The sequence below is a fragment of the Strongylocentrotus purpuratus genome, unplaced genomic scaffold, assembly GCF_000002235.5.
Source record: "Strongylocentrotus purpuratus isolate Spur 01 unplaced genomic scaffold, Spur_5.0 spur5_contig_810, whole genome shotgun sequence".
Lineage (NCBI taxonomy): Eukaryota > Metazoa > Echinodermata > Echinoidea > Camarodonta > Strongylocentrotidae > Strongylocentrotus > Strongylocentrotus purpuratus.
This window is the reverse complement of record NW_022145514.1, coordinates 330566-345671: the sequence shown is the minus strand read 5'-3', so window position 1 is coordinate 345671 and position 15106 is coordinate 330566. Positions and strand designations below refer to the sequence as shown.

Below are 15106 nucleotides of genomic sequence, written 5' to 3'. Positions count from 1 at the left end.
TAGGCTGCAAACCTGCAAATTGAATCCCTTTTACTAGAAACAAAAATGAAAGAAAGAAGGATGGGGTGCATGACCTCCCTTGCCCCCCCCCCCCCCCACCTCTCCCAAGCTATGCTCATGGCCGAGTACTGAATAACATTTTATTAAATCATTCCTTTGGTTGAGTAGATATTTAAACACAACAAAATAAACCACACACCAAATTTTTCACCTACCTTTGAACAAAAGTACATGTTGTATATTATATCACCTTTTTACAGCATTGTGACCAAACTATTTGACCCAAGGCCAAAAATTAACACAAATAAAATGCAAGATTGTAAGAATATAATCTATTATTGCACAAAAGGTGTTCTTGTAGACCTGTCACTATTTAGCACCCGAGTATAGCATAAATATACAAATTAACAAAATGAAAAATGTAGACTAACTGTCAGACAGAGTCTTTGAAACATATATCTGAATTGGAAGTGCATTCTTATTCAACTGCATTTTTGCACCAATACTTTCAATTGTAGCAAGTGAAAATCAACATTTTCAAAACCTAAGTTGCAGTATAAATAAAGGCAAAAATGGGTTTCAAATAATGTTAATATAAACTTCATATAGATATTCTGACACCATTTTCAACTTTCTTTCATCAATGTGCAAAAATCAACCAAAAAAAAGTGAAAGAAAATATGAGATGTAAAGTTCAGAGGTCAATTCACGGTCAAAGGTTATCTTCTTCTTCCGTGTATTCTTCATTGCCTAGCTGATGGTAGACATGTTTCCTTGGGACGCTATAGCCATTGTCACATGACAAGGTGGCGCACTTGCAGGAGCAGCGAAAACACAAGCAGATGAAATTGCAGAGGATGCTGACAATTGCCACGGCAACTGCTATGATGAGAAGCACCGTGAGTTGGTCCTCTAAGAGAGGTTTGTCAGGAACCAGTCCTTCATCTTGGATGATTCTGCTGGCAAGGCACTCCCCAACTGAAGTTAAAAAACGAATAAAATGTCCATGTACATACAAATGTAATCAGGGCTCAAATTAATTTTTTGTCCACGGGGGCTCTTCCCCCGAAAAAAAGAGCCCCCCTGAGCCTTCTCACGGGGGCTCTTTTATTACTGGCGGGGGCTCTTTTTTATACAAATATCCATTGAATTGGTACCTATGATACTCCTCAATTATTTGCTATTTCATCATTATCATTTCAATCAGCATTTTCCCTCTTACAAATTTACAAGCTACATAGCTGTTACTGGCCTGTGTATATAATATATACGCATACAACACTGATCTTTATGATGTCTTTAACGTGACATATCTTCTTCTCCCCTTGCAAACGAAAAAGAAAACATGGTCATTAAAAGGGATTAAGCGACAAATAATGATTGTGATTCAAATTGATGCGAATATTTCTTTGAATAAGCACTGCTATTCACCCGAATCTTCTTTGTAAAAACAACTTTTACAAATCTCAGCCATGCTTACTGAGTTGAGACGTTCCATTCAATTTAAAATACCCATTACATAATACACTTCTCCTAATCTCAAAGTGATCTTACAGCACAGTGGCAGAATTGCATGGCTGAGATTTGTAAAAGTTGTTTTTACAAAGAAGATTCTGGTGAAAAGCAATGCTTATTCAAAAAAATCCTTGCATCAATTTGAATCACAATGATTATTTGTCGCATGGTCCTTTTATTAAATAACCTTGTTTTCTGTTTTGTTTGCAGAGGGAGAAGAAGCTATGTCACTTTAAGAAATCATAAAGATCAGTTGTATTATGCGTATATACATATGATACCAGAACAAATGTTGATTATCAGAATGTCATTTTGGAATACCTCTATACAAATACCACATTGTCTTCAGCCCGTATCAGTATTAGTATGATCCAATATAAAGCTATTATTCTTTATTTAATTCAGTATAATGCTTTTCCTCAAAAATAGTTTTGCTATTTTTTAGGGTTGAGACGCTAAGAAATGGTTTCAAATGTACATTACATGAACCCTGAACCATTGCAAGATGATGGTGGTTCTCTCTCTCTCTCTCTCTCTTTTTCTTTATTTTAATCATGCATTATCAACTACATATAAAGCAGCAACCAAAAACTTAGGGTTATCTGAGATAGGTGAAAGTAAGAGTTAAAAAGAAAGTCATGCTAAAACGGCGCTTCACTTCCCCCTGCCCCCTGAAAAAAATAAAATAGATTAGTAGTCCTCCTCTCCAGAATCCCCCTCCCCCCCACTTTAATATCACATTTTCACTTGGCAGCCCAAGGGGGCCGGGGGGGGGGGGGGGGGGGGGGGGGGGGGTGGGAGGAACCCCCTACCCCCCCCCCCCCCCGCCGTAGATCTGCCCATGTTACCATATCATTCCACGCAGGGGCGGCGATCCCGGGGGGGGGGGGGGGGGGACAGGGGGGGGGGGACACGTCCCCCCCTCAAATTTGAAAAAGTGCAAAACAAATTGTATAGCATATAATATGTGATCTTATACATTGACTCAATGCTACATGCTATACACACATACACACAGTTAATGTACACTGTGGTGTATGGGCTCTTCTATACACAATATAATCAGGCATGCTGGATTGTAACCTAACTCTGATGTTTCTCTATGTGTCTTCATTTGAGTACTAACCATACAGCTAAACAACCCCACATTATATAGCATATACTGAATAATGACTGCAACACACCTTTAGGCTCTGGAAGGCCCAAGAGTGCAGCGTTTAGACTAATAAAATTGCAAAAAAAATCTCGCTCGGTCGCTACGCTCCCTCGCATAACATCCTCGTAAAAAAAATTCGCATTTCGTCCCCCCCGGTCATTAACAGAAATCGCCGCCCCTGATTCCACGACATTTTGGTCTTCCTCTTCTCCTCAAAAGGGACTTTTAGATTTGCGTGGACGTGGACGTGTTACGTCCTTTTAAGGCACTGGCAATCACATGTGACGTCCTTTTAAGCACTGGCAGTGACCTTAAAAGGAGGTCACACGTTGCAGTCCACGTTCTCATCGTGCAAATCTAAAAGTCCCTAATATTGATTTACTGGTCGAGGTTCATTATTTGCTGACAACGAAAAACTTCTCCAGGCCATGACCATTTTTATGCCCTTGCTCGATCGCCTCCAGCTCCAGCAGACATGGCGCGGCAGCGTGCACACGCACCGCTACTAACGGCGCAGTAGGCCTATAACCACTGCTGAAGGCGGCACTGCACTGCGAGCTGAATCGGTAATAATAGGCCTACTCATAAAACGAGAAATCTTGCACGCTAATCTTAGTTCCATTTCATTGGTTTAAGGTTTGAAAATTGAAACTCAATATTGTGTTAAAGTTATAACAGAAAAGATTATCTTTATTTTATAATTCCACCGGGGCGATTTTTAATTTTGCAATCGCCCCCGTGAGCAACCTGACGGGGGCGATTTTGTAGCTTACGGGGGCGAATCGCCCACCGCCCCCGTGTATTTTGAGCGCTGAATGTAATACTACACTACCACTGTGCCCGTATTGCTACATTCATGCTAATCCCATACGCTTACTATCATACTCTTGAATTATGTAAACCACAGTAACCTACATTGCAGAGGGTTTCCTAGCATGAAAAGTTGCAAAAACATTGTCAAACCAGCACTGTGCATCCAGTGCTTGACAAATTTTTGGATACACTGCAAACAGTGTGCCTTGGGTGTGATTCTTACGTCACAATAGAGTGTGTGTTTTCTCATAAGCGTAATAGATGCGTAATCAAAATAAAAATTCGCTCTACATTATTGCCCGCTAGTTTAACACACATTTTGCCATTGACTTTTCAGATCGGGCAATAATATTTGTTCATTGGTTTACTGTATAATATTATTGACTGGCAAATTACACACAAAATCCCATTTACTTTTCTGAGCGGTCAATAATATTTTATTTCGCCTGTAGTTTTGTTGGCTTATCCATTAAACCTTGAGGGCAATAACATTTAAAAATTGCCCAGCTCAGATGTCTGATACGGTTAATAATCTCAAATAGCCATATAATTTAAAGTGGTTGGGTTATATACTTTTTAACAAGTTTGAAATACAGGCTGAATTTTGCCAAACAGCAGATGTTTCTTGCCAAACTCCTTTTGCGCAAACCAGAAAAGGTATAAACAAATCGGATAACTACCTCCCAGCTGCCCACATATTGGTGATTTAACACCTCGGTTGCTGTCTCCGCCTCTTTGCATGGTCACTTGTTTGCCAATCTTACGTTTTTGCACAACATAATATGTACCAAGTGAGGGAAGGATTGCTTTGTGCAACACTATGGCTTTGCATTTGCAATATTACCCATTTCCAGTCTAGATTCGCTCCATGACAACCCTTTTAACTGTATAGATTAGTCTGGCTCTGGAAACAGTCAAATAATCTTGAAACCTTTGGTCTATCCATCACATGATAGGCCTACACAAGGAGATAATTTGTATGGCATGTATTAAAGAGTTAAAGGGATCGTTTAACAATGTTAAATCTGAGATGCACGGCCCTATGTGTAATCAGTGTCTGTGATATGGTGTTATATTGAAGCCCTTAAAAAATTGCGCTTCAAATGATCAAGAAATGCCTCAAAAAATGAAACCTTGAGTGACCGGCTTTACCATACTCGTTTTCCCCAATAGATTGTAGTGTTATGAAAACCATTTGGCAAACGCAAAATTTGATTTCGATTTTCAATCATAAATATCTTGATAATCAGACAGGCGATTGGGTTGTAAAAGTCATGGGGTTCCTGACTGACCTAAAGGTTTATAATTAACATTGCAGCATGAGCTAAATCAAGGATTTTTTTAAAGGATCTAAGACAAAGTTACCGGATCCCTTTAACAGCCCCCTAAGCATCCCTGTTTGACTATCCTGTTTCATAATCTTTCATCAAATACAAACAACATGTACGTAACCATACCTTTGAGAATACTTCCATAGTAGGAGTCATGTGTGAGATCATGCAGGAGCCCGTTATGTGATGACAAGGACACAGACCATTGCTGCACTCACATTCCTCATCACACCCTGGTCCATAATATCCAATGGCACAAACTGGCAAGGAAAACAAGTTCAGCAATTTATTTTGTCATCCAGTTTGCAATCTTTAGTGATTTTAAACTAATCAGAATTTTGATCCAGACACCTAGGTTTTATACATTGTACGTGATCACAAGGAGCAAAAAGTCGTTTTTAGTTCAGCTTCCTTTTTACAATAAATATCTTGATACAAATAATGTCATTTGCTGAGCCCTATAATGGACAAACTGGTGAAACAAAATTTTAAAAAGGTTTTATGAGAATACACTTTGTATTAAAGGTTAACAGACCGGTTCTTTTGCTATAAAATAAACAAACATACAAATTAAAACAGCAACAACAACAAAAATGGGATGCATACACAATCATATTTTCTGATATTTTGCTTTGTTGCTACAACACTACAGAAGCCACTTGGTTTACAAAAAACTTACTATCCTGGCAGTATTTGCCAGTGTATCCGGGAAGACAAGCACATTCTCCACTGACCGGATCACATGACCATCCATGAAGGCAGTCACAATGATAGCTACAGTCCTGGCCATACCAACCACTGGGGCAAGTCCTTGTGCAATCAGGGGGCAAGTAGCCAACATCACAAATGCATCCATCTGTGGTATGATAAAGAATTCTGAAAGTTGAATTCAAAGAAGAACACCCTAAAAACTAGTTACTTAAAAAAATGGAAGAAAAAAAAAGTAAACTGAATAAACTTGTCAAGAAGAAATACATATTCATCTTGCAAATATTGTTTCGAAGAAACAAATTATCTGGTAACCCAATCATATCTTTTGGACTGTTAGACTGCCATTTCCCCAACTACCAGTAGTCTTCACTCAGAACATAAAACAAAGTTGATTGTGTCATCAGAAAATTATTGTATTTAACTCTACAAATTCAATGAATCTCTTGAAAGAAAAATGTGATTTCATATAAACATGCAACTATTCAATTGTTTTGTTCATGAATTTAATCGATTTACATATTTTTTTCAAGAAAATGTTTTCTACCATTTACAAGATAATTTTTGTTTACAAAGTTTGCTATCCATAGGTTGTGGACAGAAACTTTATCCTTTTCTAAACAGAAAAAATCCTGTGTTGACCAAAATTAGACATACTTCCATGGCAAATGCCTTTCCCGCTGCAGTTATGATCTCCACATTGTAGCTGGTCACATGACAGCCCATGCCAGTTGGCATGGCAACTGCACTCTCCCTGGATGCAGTCACCATGGTTATTACAGTCCCTGGGATCGCATCTCGGCTCATGGACACAGACGATGGTGGATACTTGCCTGGGACATCGGAAGGCGGAGTCTCGGCTGTATAAGAGAGTTACCGTAATATGCAGTGTTATGTATTTCAAAGCTATAATTTATGATACCTTAAATATTGGCATCCATAAACAACCTACATTATACCTTTGTGTGTATTAGAGACAGACAAATCTGACACCTATAATACAGTTACTCTGAAAACATGATCGACTTTAAAAGAAATTCAGGATAGCTACCAGGTATGTAAAAACTGGGATTGGTAATACATGTACAGTGCCATAGGTTTAAATTATAATGCCGAGACGTGACAGTGGGCACTTGTGTGTATAATTGGGTTTTGACAGACATGTCTCAATTAGATATGATTATTTACGTCTGGGGACCGACCTCTAATGTCACATTCCGAAAGACATGACTTAGTTTCGAACCGGGGTCTGCCAGAGCAAGTTTGTAGGCAAAGACAAAGATTTGACCAAGTGAAGGTACTCCTAGACCAACTTATATTACTCTTTCTTGATTCAGTGGCAAGTAGTTCCTTCATTTTTGTTTGGGGGGGGGGGGGGTTGGGTGGGGTTGAGCGTTGACATGATACTTCATGAATCTTTAGGGGCTATGCAGAATTCCATTGTAATATAAATTTTATATACATTTTAGATAACCCAAAATAATTACAGTAACTACAAAAAAAGTGACAGTAATAAGCAGGGGACATGACAAATTGAACAAACAAAAGGGGCCTGTTAACACCAATTATACCACAGAAAAGGCATTGAAAACAAGACTAAATCGCACACATTTGTGAGCTTATTCATTACTGAAGGCCCTATGTTATATACAACTTCTTATCAATGATAAATGCTAAAATTCTATGATAGATTTGCTCCCGGCCAAATGAATGCAATGACTTTAGTAGATGATAACAGTTAAGGTACCGTAACTTGTTATTCATAACAGTTTTCTGAAAAACGGCCCAGGAATGATTGGAAATGAAAAACAAAGCAACTCACCAATGATCTGATGGATTATTGGCAATCGTTCCGTTGATCACATAAGTAGCTGATCCCCCTCCATCAAGATTTATGGCATTTTTTACTCCGTGAGAGAGAAGCCATGATGCAAAAGATGACATTGAGACCCTGAAGATTCAATCATAAATCGAGTTTAGAAATTTGGTTGTTAAACTAGATGGGATATAACAAGCTTTTTTGGTGAAATTATTAGATGAAAAAAGGTACAAAAGAAGTTGTAAAGCAACACTTTCCCTGCAATGATAGGGATACCAGACCGAACAAAAAATATGAATTTCCTTAACAGCCATAAATCAGTCAGTTTGGAAAAGGAGTGCTTTTGGATTTGCATTGGGAGTGAGGTATAACCTAGGGATGTGAATAATCTCAGTATCTGATAAGTCCTCAACTCAATTACAACATAACCATCACCTGACTGTCCTTATCTTTATCAATCATCATTATTCTAGATCCACTTGGAAAATAAAATACAATGCTTTAAAATAACCTCAAGGAAACAAACTGTTGATAATTAAAGAAATGGAGCAATAGGGATTAAAAGGAGTTCTGGGCATCATTTCACAAATTTAAGTACAAGTTTGCCCACATTTTATTGAAACACATAATGTAGTAATAAAATTAACATACGCTTCAATTGGATGTCAGCTTACATGAATCTATAACATTTTTGTGAAGCAATGTCCAGATTGATGGTTGAGATGGATAAAGAAGTGAACCCTACATTCTTCTGAAAATGAAATTTGCAAGCCTTACCCCCTGACCTTGCTCTGCCCATCTATGGCTGCAATGACTAGGTTTCCCTCATCATCACTGCCTACAGCTACTCTGGCTGATAACATGTCAAAGAATGCATCAACGGTACCTGCAAAATGGAAGATATCATTCATTCTCACTGCAGGGGTGGTATTCTGAAAGTATGTCATGATTTATGATGAAAAATCAAAATTAAGACTTGCCATTGTTTTAATGTCTGCACAAAGCTGGCTGTGTTTGCCTGAAGTTTCTATGTAAGCACCATTGATAAGTTTTAATTCCTCTTAAACTTAAGTTTGTTACGATCATTCACATCATGTTACCTCACATTAACCCTTACTGTACTGGGCTATTTTGAGCACCCACTGACTGGGGGGGGCCTGGGAGGCCCCCCCCCCCCCCCATGATCTCGGCCGTCGATTGTCCGATGAACACAAAAATTTGCATGTTTGTAGATATTTACGTAAGGAACAAGATGGTATAATTAGTTTTTTCCGAATATGCAAATTTTTGTCGTTAGCCTAATTAATTATGCAAAATGCACTAATTTTATGCATTTTACCGAAAATGTGTCAAACTCCACTTTTTGAATGTTGAAACTCATTATTCATATGAAACTTCTTTTCTAACACAAAAAAGTTATTTTAATGTAATTAATAATGATAATTTATGCAAATTTTGATGCAATTTTCATTTTTTTTTTTTTTTTTGATGACATGCGCATACTAATTGTTATGTAACGCCTTACAGGTATATCCGAAAATGGTATCAAAATGTGCGTAAGACTTGAGGGGAAAAAGTCATGAAACGACAATTCAAAATTCCAAGCGGTTGCGGCGCAATCTCCGAAAATGTCGAGGGGGAGGCCTCCCAGGCCCCCCCCCCCCCCCCCCCCCAGTACAGTAAGGGTTAAAGATACCAGTTTTCAGAAAATGGCCTCAGGTTGAACGCCACTTGGATTAGAAAAAGAATTGCACGGTTGACTTTGCACAAACAAAGGAATGGAGAAATGACATGAAACAGTGATGTAATTCATTTGTTCCAGTAACAATTGCTCCAGGCTTTATTTCATCAAAAGTATAAGGGGTTAGGGTTGATAATGGGTTTGAGGTTAGAGTGTTGGATCCGGGTAAAAGATAGGAATTTGGTTGGTGAGGGAAACTGATTGTCAAGCAATAGTTGCAGGAGCATGCCATAAAATACTGATAAAATACTCTCTTGGCTTTATGAGCAGTGCTAAAGATAAAGTTGGTCAGGTGAAATATGATTAGTAAAAAATGCTTAGATTCTCTTGTCTATTACATAAAAAATTGCACTACCAAATCTCACATTCTTTCTTTTTGTCTTGACACACTGATAACTCACGTCTTACTTATTTTATTATTTTTTTTTGGGGGGGGGGGGGGGGGGGGGGAGGCGGGGACAATGGTACAAATTTATTTCAAAATATCAAGAAAAGATAAAAAAAGCGACAGAAAACAATTTGTTGCTTTGCCCTTTCCATTCCAATACAATGATCTTCATCTACTAGCGATCAAAATATACAGGGGCTTGGGGCAATTTGCCCCCATGGGGCTTCAGAAATAGGCAAATCCAAGGTAACATTGCCAAGTAGTCTGGAGATCTGAATATACTTTAACAACAAATGTATCATTGGTTTACTTCAGGTTTGGTATAATCCAAGCTAGTAGGGCTCTTCACTTGAGACAATCATCGGATATACTAAAAATATTCAGTATCACATCAAATATCTAGGACTTGCCCACACACAAGACTTTGACCCATACCCCTCTACGAAGCATCTGCTCTAGTTGAGATGGTTAAAATGGTTCTTTTGAAAACATTTGCTGTTCCAAATTTTGAAAATATCATAAGAAAAGAATATGTCTTAAGATAAATGATTGTGACTCAAGCATACATTCACATTCAAAGGTCAATTTATCTAGCTCAAAATATTCCCTCCAAAATACAATCTCTATGGGAAGGAACAATTTTGGTGCACCAAAAATTTGACCTACAGTGTATTAACATACGCTATTTGCTGTGACATTACTATCTCTACTATGCTAGCTATGGTTATCACGTACCTGACTCCTCTACATCTCCGCATTCTGCTTTCCTGCTTTCTTCCACATATATTTCACCATCTCTTAGCAACCAACCAACTCCTCCCACCAGCTGGACGAATGGATTCTCTTTTTGCAAGACATCCTCTTCTGATAAATACCTATGGGTAAGTTGAACAAAATCAAAACAATAGATGGGGGATTACTTTCTAATATCCTGTTACATAAGACATTTTAATATTCACTCATGATGTTTCCAATAAATTTCATCCAGAGTTATACAGTGGTGGAAGTCAGGCCGGGCCGGGTCCCAGTATTTTTCCAGTTTGGTCTTCCAGTCCGGTTCCGGGCCAGTGTTGGTCGGAGTTTGTATTTGCGAAGACTAAAAACAGATCCCGGACGAAATTGTATTAAAACGCAATCATGATTAGCGGCAGACGCGAGTATTTTTATATTTTTAAATCCCTTCTAACGTTAATTTAGTTCCTTAATTAGAGCTTACAATGTCAATATATTTCAAGTCCTTTTCAGTCAAATCCATTAATTGTTGATTTAAATGACACATCAATATCTTATCAAACTATGATTGTACATGTACATCAGGCCATTCTAGAGAAATATGAAATGTAAGTGAAATGGGAATATTTTGATTAGCTCAATGCTTGTAAACATCTCTGTTGGTTTCAATCTTTTTGATGAATATATCCAGAATTAAGTCTCATATAAATAAATCTCACCCAAACACCAGCGTCCCATCAGCCCTGATACCAAAATGAGCATTCTGCAATCCTCCATTTGTTTGGACAAGCCTTCCATTGCTCACAACGTTTCCATAGCAATCCCCGCTTCTTGTGTTGAAATATCCGGCATTGACGGCCACTAGGCAGTTCTCCTGCTTTGCAGAGGTATCAACGGTGGCCCTGTGATGATTGGTGCAACCTCCTGAATCAAAGGGCTCCAGGACTGAGACTGTCCTGGCAGGACTCTTTACCCACACGATGTGTCCCGGAGCTCGCTCTCCAAATGGGAGGTCATCGTAAAAGTAGTTCAGATCGGTTATGGGGTAGGGAACCCTTCCGTTCTGGTCCCAGTCGTGCGCTTTCTGCGTGTGATGAGTCACGTTGTCATACTTGATCGGTTGACAATCCCGTATCTGTCGATGGGAGCGTGGGGAGCCATGTTCGCCAAACTCATATGGTGTAACCACATCTTCACTGGGGGACCTGTAATAGACACAGGCTTACAAAATTTCATACGGCTTGTAATGAAAATATACTATATTGAAATACATTTCCAACAATGTTCTAAATGTTATAAATTTCCCATAAATGAATGGATCTATTGCATCAGAATCAGAAAAATCATGTACTGGTAATTAGAAAAAAATTAAAAGAATCATAAAAATTAAGATTTCTCATTGTTTCTCAGCTCTGTAGAGCCAGAAAGAAATCTGTTATGAATGAAATGCCATTGTTTGGGTCCAGCCATTGTCATACAATGCAAGAGGTCGAATTGTAAATGGGGGGGGGGGGGGTTCCTACAATGCATGAGTTGGAACTGTAACAATGTGAAATATGATATTGATATCACCTATCCTTAATTAACTTCATAGTCCTAGCATCATCTTCCTATTCTTCATCAACTAACAGCACACACTGTAAGAAGCATCCTTCACAACATCCATTCTCAATCTCAGTCAGCTTGCTTCGGAAGCAGTTTAATATCTGCCAATTCCAACTTCAACTCAAGACACATAGGAACTGCTATCAGGATGCTGAAAACAAGAGAACCTCATGCCTGAGCACATGATTCTATCTATCTCCTCCTCTACAATGCCTGCCTCAAACCGCCCACATTGGATTGATTTTCTTTGCCGATGGTGTCACCCTGCAAAATGGAAGATATCATTCATTCTCACTATCATTTAATACAGGGGTGGTATTCTGAAAGTATGTCATGATTTATGATGAACAATCAAAAGTAAGACATGCTAATGTTTTAGTGTCTGCACAAAAGCTGGCTGTGTTTGCCTGAAGTTTTCTATGTTAAGCACTAGCACTATTAAGCACCATTGATACATGTAAGTTTTAATTCCTCTAAAATTAAGTGCATCCCAGCATACAAGCATTACTGGCTGCATCATATCAAGGAGCTGAAAGTAAAGTGCTACGGGAAGGATTAACAAGCCGCCCCCATCCCCCTAAAAAACAGTGTAAGACAGGGCAGTATCCTCTCCCCAGTCAGTGGGTGCTCAAAATAGCCCAGTACAGTAAGGGTTAATGTGAGGTAACATGATGTGAATGATCGTAACAAACTTAAGTTTAAGAGGAATTAAAACTTATCAATGGTGCTTACATAGAAACTTCAGGCAAACACAGCCAGCTTTGTGCAGACATTAAAACAATGGCAAGTCTTAATTTTGATTTTTCATCATAAATCATGACATACTTTCAGAATACCACCCCTGCAGTGAGAATGAATGATATCTTAGATGAACTAATCAAAATCCTCCTGGCTGGCTTAGCTGCACATTCCATCAGAGATACTCTGGAGTGATTTTCTTTGCCGATGATGTCACCCTGTTGGCCAACTCCCCAGGTGAACTTCAGATTTCAGCAAATGCTTTCCATCAACCACCACTATGCTACGAAATGAAAATACAACCAATCCAACCAAGAGTGTAATCCTGGCAATCAACTACAAAAAGATCCCCAAAGAAGAGAGGAAGACCATATGGAAGTGGTCTGAAGATCAAGTCATCCCAGAAGTGCCTCACTATATTATACAGAGCTGGCAACCATTTTGTTTTTCCAGGAAATACTCTGTTTTTTCCTCCAAATTACAGTATTACGTTTTTTCTTCATAAAATACGTTTTTTGAATAATTTTTTATAATTTTTTTTTTACATAGTTACCGCACATCAAACAACTGCCCTAAAATGTTATTTTGATCACAAATTCAATAGAAAACTATTGTTAAAACATACTTGAAGAGAAAAATATTCTCAAAAAGAATGAAACGCCGATAATACAAAAATAACAACAACAAAATACCTAGAAGTCTAAATAAACTATAGGTCCTAATATGGAAAAACCAGCATAAGGAATAGACATTTCTGCATTGGAAGTTTGTCATGCGTGGTTGTAAGTTCCATTTTAATAAATTCCTTTTTGTTGCTTAAAATTCCTTTTTTTTGTTGCCATCATGCCCAGTGCCCACACATAGGTGCATTACTATCCTGGCTGTGTAGTAAAAGCTGTGCTTTTGATTCTCAACATTTCAAACACCACTGTACAAAACTCAACTGATTTCACTCAAAATCGGTACTTTAAAGGCACACTGTACTACTTGTAGCTACTTGCTCCCTCTATATAGAAGACTTCCCAAATCGGTGCCTGTTGGTCCCCCATGATCCTCTTTTTCTTATGTTAAATGAGAGCTGAGTTAATGAGATAGCCACCTGTCACAGTGACCTCGATGGCTCACTGGGTGGTCTAATCCCTTCTAGCTGAAGTAGTAAAGCCTCCCTTTAATTTAGTGACAATTGATGACACCTAAATAGCAGTAAAATACATTTTGTTCAACTTACTGATGTTAAAAAGAATAATTAAAAAATTCAAATTGTAAGTCTAGTGTCAAATTTGCCGATCGGCCCAAACGGTCCTATTGTGTGCAGTCAATACAATATTGTGTGGTGTGTATATTTGTGTATAATACCTGCCTCACAGCAAGTAGGCCTATGTAGTGCTAGAGGTCAATACGCATTAGCATTGACTCTCTTAGACGGAAACAACCGTCCAATATCATGGATCATTTCTTTAATAAAACTGACATTTGTTGACATTCCCCATAAATAGAGGCGGTCAGAGGAGCCAGATGCAATCTCAGCGGAACAACCGTCGATATCAGAGACTGAAGCTTTCGGTCTATGACTCTCTATGCTTTACTGGAGTGATCATGCCATGCCCATGGTTCCTTTTTTTGGTCGTCCAAGGTTGGCAGCTCCGACACCCGTCTGGGCATTATCATGCACAAGACATCATTGCTACAACTACAGGACTCGAAAGTCAAAACCTTCTTCTCACTTCATGGAGCAGGAACTCACTATTTTTTTCTTTCTTTTGGAAAATGAAAAAGTGATGACCAACATACACAGTTATCAAGGTCTGGGGCTACATCCCCCAAACTTGTTATCATTTCTTTTATTTAGTACTACTATGGTATGTACTCGACAGGATCGATCTATATATTAGTCAGGATATGAAATTAAGGTGGGAATGTCTGGCAAGGTGCTCTTGGCATGTGCAGTGCAGCAGTTGGTGCTGTGCAATTAAAAAGTAAAAACTAGTAGATCTAGAGTCTAACAAATTTCAATAGACTAGTCTAATTATATTATTATTTATTAACACTATTGTTGGGTCTATAGTCCGGTCTATGCCTTGACTAAGGTGCAAAGTTGAATAAATTGTGCTCAGAATGATACCTACCACCCATCTGTAAACGCTTCTGAGCATATCAAACACAAAAATAGGGTGAAAACTGTTGTCCAGCATGACAAAATACCCATAGCACCTTCCCCGAAAGTTCTGGCGTTGGTCTCCTCCATGCTCCTGTAGGTACACTGTATACGTACACGTACACGACGTGATCGTGACCCGAGCGAGCGATGTAAATTTCTGCTGGTACTTGTAGTGTTGTGCACATGTGACTGAATCGGATCGGGGGCGGGGCGGGGCGGGGGGGGGGGGGGGGGGGGAGGGGGGGGGGGGAGATTAGAGGGGTCATAGGAGCAGGTCCCTCATCCAAATTGTGCCCACGAGCACGCTATGGGTAATTTCTTGCCTGTCAAAAACTTTTCAAAGATCAAACTGCAAGTAAGTATCTTAGAAACTGGGATTATTTTTTACTTTTATTTATCTAT

At 38.8% G+C, this 15106-nt stretch overlaps 1 protein-coding gene across 1 annotated transcript; it reads right to left on the bottom strand.

Annotated features, from left to right (window-relative positions):
* Nucleotides 1-203: 203 nt before the first annotated feature.
* Nucleotides 204-14876, bottom strand: LOC586707 (N-acetylglucosamine-1-phosphodiester alpha-N-acetylglucosaminidase). Its single transcript, XM_030977775.1, has 9 exons — nucleotides 14673-14876; nucleotides 10923-11408; nucleotides 10207-10346; nucleotides 8120-8228; nucleotides 7346-7474; nucleotides 6181-6383; nucleotides 5495-5671; nucleotides 4942-5075; nucleotides 204-978 (listed from the first exon to the last, which is right to left on the bottom strand). Exons 1-9 carry the CDS (start codon nucleotides 14789-14791, stop codon nucleotides 913-915), a joined length of 1563 nt encoding a protein of 520 aa, XP_030833635.1. The 5' UTR covers nucleotides 14792-14876; the 3' UTR covers nucleotides 204-912.
* Nucleotides 14877-15106: the final 230 nt, after the last annotated feature.